We start from the raw sequence: 9,711 nt of genomic DNA on the forward strand, positions 1-9,711 counted from the left end.
CTGCACTGATACTGTTTAGTGCTGCCTGCTAACCTGTATGAAGCATGTGTGGTAGAGCTTTAACAGGTGATCACTTTTCTGAAACTTTTTAGCAAAGCTAAAATTCAGTCTCACCTTAGCATGGCATACTGAAGGGCTACAAAAAGAAGTATGCACACTCTCATTGTTCATCAGACATCTTCTTGTTTAAACAGTCTGCAGTGCCAGATGGATGTGAAGGAAAGCTATTTATGTCCAGGACCTAAAACGACAACCTGAGCTCAGCGCTGCGTTCACCGTTATTTAGAGTAACAATTTACTTCTGTTGACCTTGACAGCATGGCTGTCTGCTCAGTTCAGTAGATACACATTAAGTTGCAAAAGTTTAATTAAGTTATTTATTTAGTTGTTTTTGTCAGTGTTGTTTTGATGTGTTTTCTTTTCTTGTTCATCTGGGGTGTTGTTGGTTTAATCGGTGCACTGATCTCTTTAGCAGATGTGTGTGTTTTGCATGGGTTTGATCTGTATTAAATTCTGTGTAAATCATCTGATTCCTTCTTAGTTGTTTTTAATTACTTAACTAAGACCTTCACTTGATATAGAGCCTCGATTAAAAAACGCAATAACTACAAAATGGTTTCAGAGCTGTACACATATCACATTAATCTGTGTGGAGAGCTACAGGAGGGAAGAATGGTTCATTAATGAGACTTCCCACAGTTTCCTCGGCCCACCCTGCAGCGTGGGCCCGTTTGCCAAGTGGGTGGCCTCACACGAATTGATACAGTGCAGCTATTATTTCAAAACGGATTACGTCTTCCTCTTATTTGAAACAGCCAGAAAGAGAGATTTGCCTCTCTCACCGTGAGCCAAACCATCCGGCAACGACGAACAGCAAAGGAAATGAGCGCTGTGTGAGCCAGGAACATAAAAGACAGAAATGAGCTCAATAAAGTTACTGAGCTCGCTTCATTTTTACATTTTTCAGTCCAAGAGAGTCTCACCTGCTTTGGTCATTGAAACATTAACTGCAAACGTAATGCACAGAAATGGCGAGTGACTACATTTACTCAGCCGTGTACTTCAGTGCACTTTGTTGGTACTCTGAGTATTGTCGTACTTCGTCTCTTTTCCAGAACATTTCACAGGCAAACATTGTACAGAGTTGAACTACTTTTTGTGTTGCTGTGTTTTGTTTTTCTTATCAAACACATGCTCAGCTTGTAAAATGTGATTAATTGCTGTAGATTAACCCCACCCAGTTTATATAGCACTGTAAAGGAGATAAACATAGCTCCACATTGACCCATTTAACAGCTGATCACAAGGTCTTTACTTATCTAATAGTAGTCTAATGTTATGATGTTTTACAGTTTCCTACTGATATTTATACCAAAGTAAAGGATCTGGATACTTTTAAAATGTTTTCTGTTTACAGTAATAATAAAAACACAAATCAACATCAAATCAACTGAAAAAATAAATGCAACATATATGTAAAATGCAAAACAACTTCCCCTGGGTATTTGAAATCCATTGGGCAGTATTGCTGTTGCCCTTATTATAGATTTAAGAGCCTTTCTTTTCGAGCTCATTGCTTCAGGTTTCAGTTGTTCTGATGGAGACAGGCTGTGTGCAGGAGAAGGAGGAGAAAGTTTAGACTGGGAGGCAAAAGGTTTAAAGATGAAGTCAGATGCGGTTTTTTTTGTGAATGAAAGAGGAGAAGGGGGTCTGGCCCTGCGCTGTCCCGGACAGGCGAGATTAGCGCCTGCTGGGGATCGGACACTTTGGACCATGACCCTGGACAGCGAACTGATGGACGAGCCGGACATCGACGTGGAGGGACAGACGGAGTTTGTTGAGGAGGAGAAGAATATAGATGTCTCAGCGTTTAAGAACAATGCAGACTTGGAGCAAAGCGCTTCATCCTTTCCTTCTGCAGACCGGGATGGGGGAGACTTTGCAGTCCGGTTACAGGACGGGCCAGGCAGCAGAACGTCCTCCGTGAAGCCCCCGTACTCTTATATCGCTCTCATCACCATGGCCATCCTCCAAAGCCCGAAAAAGAGACTCACCCTCAGTGAGATCTGTGATTTTATCTGCCAGCGCTTTGCGTATTATCGGGAGAAGTTCCCCGCGTGGCAAAACTCCATCCGCCACAACTTGTCTTTAAACGACTGCTTTGTCAAAATGCCCCGCGAGCCTGGGAATCCTGGCAAAGGGAATTATTGGACACTGGACCCTATGTCGGCCGATATGTTTGAAAACGGGAGTTTTCTCCGGCGGAGGAAACGCTTCAAGAGGCAGCATTTTTATTTGGGAGCGTTAAAGGAGTCCATGGCGCAGGAGCGCAGCCTGATGCCCGTGTGTCCCCTCCTCGGAGCGCACAGGGTGGGTTCGTGTCTCCAGGGTTCTGATTTGTACCACGACCCAGGCATAAGAAGTCGTTTAAACCCTCACAGTAGTCCCACTATGACACCTGTGCGCAGCATCATCCCCGCACTCTCCTCGCTCCTCTCAAAGACTTTCCCATCCTGTCTAACGTTTGAACATTTGGAGCCGGGACGCTGCGCCGCTGTGCCATCCATCGCTCCAAGCTCGTCGTTCCTGCCTCCTGTCTCTCTGCGCGGAATGATACCAAACTACCCTGTTTCTCATATGTCCAGTTTCCCCTCTGGGATCATTAAAGTCTCGTCTTATTCAATTTAACGACATGACGCCCGCGCGTCTCTTCGGAGAATAAACTCATGGCGTAAAACATCAACATTTTTTTAACGAAGGCCTCAGCCTGCGAACAGGCCTCCACATTCAGTTCTTTCTTTTTTTATAAGGAAATGTTTTTTTGAAAAACTGATATTTGCCAATTTTTAGATATGTTTGAAATAAAACGTGATGAAATTGACACCGTCTGTGCAATTTGCATTAAATATCACAGGTTTATAATAACCATAGGCACATTAAATAGCAGCTACATCTTGACGTTTGATTTTAATTTGTGCGAATTTACGTTCACGAGAGATAAATAAATATATTTGATATTCTTAAGGTAATTTCGCTCAACAAATAAAAACAACAATAATAGGCTAATAGTTTAATTAATGATAAGAACTTTGAGATAAAAGCCTCAATTTATAATGCAGCTCTATCTTAGTGCATCAAAAGTAGCCTATAATATGCCGACATGTGAAATAACTGAACATTTTTGCGCAACTATCGATGCGCCTGCGTTTGACTTAACAACGAATTAATATTGTTGTAATTTGACGAAATCGTTTGTTTAGTTGCTGATGACGATTTCAGTTTGTTTGAGGGGATTTTATCACATTAAGTCACAAAGGATCAGCACGTGCACATTTTCTTTCTCCTTCCCTGTTTATTGATTTTCCCCGAGTGTGTGTGTGTGTGTGTGTGTGTGTGTGTGTGTGTGTGTGTGTGTGGGTGTGTGTGCGTGTGTGTGTGTGTGTGTGTGTGTGTTTGAAAGAGGGCCTGCATGCATCCCTTACGTCAGCCTGCGCAGTCTAAATAATGAACGTAGCATTTTCACCATGAATATAAACCCTGCTCACCTGGCTTCGGGCATTATTACCAGCTCAGACTGTGCCGCTGCTTTCACCGGATGCACTCTCTGCTGTTTGGTATATGTGGAAACATTAACGGCACGAGTGCGCGTGCTGTTAGAAACATTTCAGTTCGTTTGGTTAAAGTAACAATACCACAGATGAAAAACACAATTATAATATTATTATAACAGTAAATGTTGAGATGTATGAACAGTAAAATATATTGACAAAATAATGGTAAATCATTGTGAGTGATGCATTTAAGTTTTTTCTCACAATTGTAATGTTACAGCTTAAAAAATAGTTTATTCTATTAATGCAAAAAGGTCATCATGTGTTTTTTCTTCTTCTAAAATTGCATTAGCTGTTTGTGAAGTCATCAGATGACTGAAGGACTCCATCATTAGGCTGAAGTTGCTGGACTTATATTTAATTCGTGTTACATATTTGTATCTGTGTGTTTGGATGTGTGAAGCAGTTGTAACAGTCATTTAAACTGTAGGAGTATGGACACAGGTAAAACAGAAATAGGACCATCATAGGTTAATGACACATTGGAGCAAATAGTGAGCTGCTTTAATGTGATGAGGAGGAACACCAAACTTTAGGCCTAAACGGAATATCTAATAGACACGCAATTCCTCCTATAACTCTCAGCTGAAAGGTTTAACATTTTATTCAAAGAATTTATAATTTAGGCATTTATAAGATGTTTTAAATGTTTTTATGGTTTAAGTCATTCGGTTGAATTTACAGTACAGGCTCAAGAAGGACATAGGAGCAGTTTTGGCACTGTGGTTCCTTTTATTCCCTCCAGGAGAGCGCTGTGTAAACACGAGGAGGAAATCTCTCCCAGGAAGTAGCTGCTGGTATTCGTGCGATGCGGCTCATAGAAAGTCTTCTGCTGTCTGTAAACAGCTGCCTGAATAATAACCCCCCAGGGAGCTTTTCCCCGCACGTTCACTCATATTTCACTTTTATTCTATTCCTCTGTGACAGGAAGTAATGATGGAGTGTGTATATTTGAAGAGAAAGGGACCCCTCTCCAATCTCTAAATCCTGATGACAGCGGTATAAAACGGCAGAGACATCAAAGAACTCCACATGTAGCAGGAGAAGAGAGACTTTAATGAAAGAGTGGATTGGCATGGAAACAATATGGAGGTCCATATGATGACAAAAAAATCATTAATATTTCACTTACATCTGCATTTATTTGAATCAAAACCAACTTATTAAATGTTTTGTTTTTCTTTGACTGATTCAAATGAGCTTTAAAACCACAGCCAAAGAAAGTGAATGCAACATTTGGAAACAAGGCGGAGAAGGAATGACAGAAGAACATCAGAACATATGCTTCATAGGTCCTCGGCTGTCTTTCAGAGGTGAGGACGTGCGTTCAAGCCAAAAAAATGTGTCCAGTAATAGTCGAGGCTTAGAAATAAAAACCACAACAAAGGCAGAAAATGAGAAGCTTGCAGAAATAGTTCGATCTTCTCCAGCTGTTTTTAGCAAACAAACAAGCGGACCAAGAGAGCCAGAGACATGACGTACTGAGCTCACCCTCATCCACCCAAAAACTCATCACATACATTTGAGAATTTGTCTGCGTGTTCGTGAGTGTTTGGGTTTTGCTCATTTGTACCAGTTGATACAATATGAGCAAGAGGCATGCTAGCTGCCCTGTGAGGCTGTACTAAGGCCTTGCTAAGGCATAGTGGTGCTATGAGCTTAATGCTATACAGCGTGATGAGTGAGTTAGTTAATGAGTTATTTAGTTTATTTCATCGTGTCATGCACAGAAAGGTGCCCAGCCCACATGGGCTTACAAGACCCTACAAACAAAACAAACGAGCAACGATAGAATGAGAACAAAAGAAGTTACATCTCCAAACATGTCAAATAAAGTATGAAAAACAATCATTTTCCTTACATTATAACTTCAGCACTACTTATGTTAAGACTTTTACTTGATCAAACATACAGTGTCCTACTACGCTGCTGAAAAGCATTTAACACAAACTCAGCCAACTGAAATACTTTATGTCAGAAGACGTAGTAGGTATTGACATTCTTACAATAACAATGCTAAGTCAGGCAAGTATTTAACAAAGGTAATGCTTGTTCATTGTCTTAGATTAGCGTGTTAGCATGCTAGCATTTGCTAATAAGCTTCAATAGGTACAGCAGAGGCTGAATAGAATTTTATCAGCTGTGAAACATTTATGTCATAACTCAAAATGGACTTAAAACCTGACGAAGAAATCAGAGCTTCTTTAAACGACCACAAACAAAACGACTGCTAAGTACTACATTTATATGTGGTGCTGGTACGAGGAAATAACTACTAGAAAAGATCCCTCATGAGGTATGGTGCTAAAGGTAACCTGACGGTCCGTAAGTAAAAAGTAACTGTAACATGGCTATCTTTTGTTTCTTCGTCTCTTGGGCAACCAGCAGAAAATCCCTTGGACTATTTACCCACTTACTGCTTCAGGACATGTAGCCCTCTGTACAAATATCAACAACTAATTAATAATTAAAATGCAGACTCACTTTTACTGTTGAGCTGTTACAGAAGAGAAATCTGTGACACCTTATCATTTGAATGATCCTTTAATGTTTTTACAAACATGTCTAATAATGCCTTCATACAAGATTACTTAAGAGTCAAAGTTGTTAAAAACAGGAAGAGGAAACCATTGTGACTGTAAAACTATTATATGGCATCAATCATTTCTTATAAACAAAATGTATTTGTCACATACACATTTGTCAAGAAGAATTTAGTAACAGGAGATGGCAGGGTAGCTTCAGGCATCTTAGTAGAGCCGTCTTCAAACAGCCATAAAATAAGGCTTCACATTACATGCTCTCCGATTCCCTTCTTGACGTCATTGTAGCTAAAAACTACAGATGCTATCTGCTCAGTTATTTTCTTCTCACCACACTCCATCAGACAAACAAACATTCCGTCACCGATGTAAGCCAGGTCTGAGTAAGCACTGGGCCCAGGGTTAATGATCCAGGGTTCAGTCCAACTTTTTGGATCACTTGGGGATGTATTCAAATACACCCCTAAATGGGTCTGTTTGGACTTGTCGCTTGGGTGGGTGAAGAGCAGCCACTTTGGTTTCTTGCTCGGGTCATCAACTGCCTGAGGCTTTCCACTTTGAGCTGGAAAAGACACCACACTTCCCTGACAGCCTTTACCTGTTTCAACAAGCTTTTTGACATTGCTTGGACTCAAAATTAATTCCATGTGACAACTGAAAGCTTCCACTCGAAACCCCCCCTTAGTACGGGCATTGCAGTAGATGTTGCTTTTTTCAGCATCATCAAAAAATTCTGCCATTAAACACTCAATTGACTCATTTTCAAGCATTTTGCTAAACTGCCATTTTTCACCTGAAGCCTCTCTATAGAGGGAAAGCGCACGTGGAGTCACATTAGAACATTGACTGTTTGAGCTGCAGGAGGAAGCATAAGCATACATTGGAACAATCAATCTACCATCATCTGTCTGAAGACCATGGCCCGGCCCAACGGCAAATGTGGCCCAGCTCTGGATTTCCTTCAGTTCGGCAGTCAGATCAGTGACTGCACTCCAACTTTGGCCGCCATCATTAGTTGTGATGTAGCAGAGACGGGCTTTGTTGCAGTTGTGCTCTATCTGCCACTGCTCTGAGACAGTGCCTTCAACACAGATGAAGAAGAGGAACAGTGTTTTGCTTGTTTTCTCATACACCGGGCAGGGGTTCATGGGACGGTATCCTTCAAGATGTGCCTCCTTTACCAGTTTGAGTTTGGACCACTAGAAGAGACATTATTCAGAGATGTGTAAATAAGACAAAGCAGCCTGGTGTGGTTAAAGGTAATTCTGCCAGGAAACAATCACTTTAAAAGTTTACCTCAATTTTCTTCGAGTCCTTCTTCAGTTTTCCTGTTTTCATAACCAGGTGTTTTGTGCTGCTGTCGTCTGAAGACTTCCTCTCCTCCGCAAAAGCGAAAAAAGTTTCACTCTCTTTCTCATAGAGAAGAGCTGGAATCCTGTAAAACCAATTACCATCATATTTAAAGACAGTTTGGTTCTGTGGTTGAACACTACTTGAAGATGTGCATTCCATGCTCGGTGTAAAGTTATCATAGAATAGGTAAGGAAGAAAGAGTTGCAGTGTGTGTGCCTGAAATGATTAAAGAGTGTTTCCTCAGGCTTTTATAAGACCGGGTGTTGCAGTTGGCAAATAAGGGAGGGAGTCATTGTTCATTTCCTAAGAAGTGGGTCGTTTAAGAAAACAAAGGTACTATGGGCGTTGATTTCAACAGTTCCTCATTGTGTCCACTTCCTGACTAGATCAGAACTGAAACAAGTGTAGTTTATTATTTAACCAGGACGTCAGTTCCCTGTTCATTCAGCTATTTCCTGTTTTGATTTATATGAGTCACTGTTGTGTTCCATTGAAAACAGTAGGCAGTTTTTATGCTTTATTAATCGCCACAAGTTTTGGATCAAAACAATGACAAACACAGGAACTAATCATATACAGCTTATACATGCTTTTAAGCATGCAAAATGTATTTGTAAAATCAGAGAACCAATAAAAAACCTCTTATAACATGATAATTGTTGACTAAAAGCTTTCTTGATTCTTCACACTTGATAAACTTCATAAAAAGTGTCAGTAAAGCACCTTTTGAATGACAAATATTTAATGTATGTATGTAAATATCTTGTTTGATTCAGTGTAAATCATTAGAACTTTATTACTTATTCAGCAGCTGTAAATATGATTTCAGTACAACATAATTCCTTTTGTTACACGCCAGGTTTCTTTGAAGTCTCATATGAGTGCACAGAATGTTGTTTGTGGTATTGCCATTGAGAAAGGTGTCATGTAAGAGTAATAGATTATTACTCTCCAATGCCCTGCTTGACTTCATTGTAGCTGAAAATCTTGTAGGCTATCCGCTCAGTTATTTCCTTCACACCACACTCCATCAGACAAACAAACCATCCGTCACCGATATAAGCCAGGTCTGAGTAAGCACTGGGCCCGTGGTTAATGATCCAGGGTTTGCTCCAACTGTTTGGATCACTTGGAAGTTTATTCAAATACACCCCTAAATCGGTCCGTTCGGACTTGTCGCTCGGGTGGGTGAAGAGCAGCCACTTTGGTTTCTTGCTCAGGTCATCATCTGCTTGACGCTCGTCACTTTGAGCTGGAAAAGACACCACACTTCCCTGACAGCCTCCACCTGTTTCAACAAGCTTTTTGACATTGCTTGGACTCAAAATGAAAGCTTCTTCTCGAAACCCCCCCTTAGTACGGGCATTGCAGTAGATGTTGCTTTTTTCAGCATCATCAAAAAATTCTGCCATTACACACTCAAGTGTCTCATTTTCAAGCATTTTGCCTAACTTCCATTTTTCACCTGAAGCCTCTCTATAGAGGGAAAGCGCACGTGGAGTCACTTTAGAACATCGGTAGCAGCATAGACAGTATGAGCTGCAGGAGGAAGCATAAGCATACATTGGAACAATCAATCTACCATCATCTGTCTGAAGACCATGGCCCGGCCCAACGGCAAATGTGGCCCAGCTCTGGATTTCATCCAGTTCGTCAGTCAGATCAGTGATTGCACTCCAACTTTGGCCGCCATCATTAGTTGTGATGTAGCAGAGACGGGCTTTGTTGCAGCCCCAGAATATCTGCCACCGCTCTGAGACAGTGCCTTCAACACAGATGAAGAAGAGGAACAGTGTTTCGCTTGTTTTCTCATACACCGGGCAGGGGTTCATGGGACGGTATCCTTCAAGATGTGCCTCCTTTACCAGTTTGAGGTCGGACCACTAGAAGAGACATTATTCAGAGATGTGTAAATAAGACAAAGCAGCCTGGTGTGGTTAAAGGTAATTCTGCCAGGAAACAATCACTTTAAAAGTTTACCTCAATTGTCATCGAGTCCTTCTTCAGTTGTAGCGTGAATCGCCTTGACCTTAATTCTGCATCTTTTTACAAAGTATTCTGATCATTGGAACAGACACATGCAGAGTCTGTAAGAAGAGTGCTGGTACAAATGGTCAATTTAGGTACCAACCATCCCCCAAGTTTACGACCCTTCTCACATTCCAGAGAAGATAACTCACATGCAGACACATCCTTTCCGCAAA

The 9,711-nt window shown here is 41.1% G+C and overlaps 3 protein-coding genes across 3 annotated transcripts; 1 reads left to right on the forward strand and 2 right to left on the reverse strand.

Moving 5' to 3' along the window:
- The first annotated feature begins 1,773 nt into the window (after window positions 1-1,773).
- Window positions 1,774-2,688, forward strand: LOC138595335 (forkhead box protein D1-like). Its single transcript, XM_069666705.1, has one exon. It carries the CDS (start codon window positions 1,774-1,776, stop codon window positions 2,686-2,688), a length of 915 nt encoding a protein of 304 aa, XP_069522806.1.
- A 2,003-nt stretch (window positions 2,689-4,691) lies between these two features.
- LOC138594636 (sialidase-3-like) lies at window positions 4,692-7,673 on the reverse strand. The gene is made up of 2 exons (XM_069665802.1): window positions 7,451-7,673; window positions 4,692-7,353 (listed from the first exon to the last, which is right to left on the reverse strand). The coding sequence occupies exons 1-2, from the start codon at window positions 7,664-7,666 to the stop codon at window positions 6,400-6,402; spliced, it is 1,170 nt and encodes a 389-aa protein (XP_069521903.1). The 5' UTR covers window positions 7,667-7,673; the 3' UTR covers window positions 4,692-6,399.
- Window positions 7,674-8,451: 778 nt separating this feature from the next.
- On the reverse strand, window positions 8,452-9,499 carry LOC138594389 (sialidase-3-like). Its single transcript, XM_069665460.1, has 2 exons — window positions 9,488-9,499; window positions 8,452-9,390 (listed from the first exon to the last, which is right to left on the reverse strand). Exons 1-2 carry the CDS (start codon window positions 9,497-9,499, stop codon window positions 8,452-8,454), a joined length of 951 nt encoding a protein of 316 aa, XP_069521561.1.
- Between the last annotated feature and the right edge of the window lie 212 nt (window positions 9,500-9,711).

The sequence above is a fragment of the Semicossyphus pulcher genome, unplaced genomic scaffold (assembly GCF_022749685.1).
Source record: "Semicossyphus pulcher isolate SPU_LCO1_2020_fin unplaced genomic scaffold, fSemPul1.0.p SCAF_17, whole genome shotgun sequence".
NCBI lineage: Eukaryota > Metazoa > Chordata > Actinopteri > Labriformes > Labridae > Semicossyphus > Semicossyphus pulcher.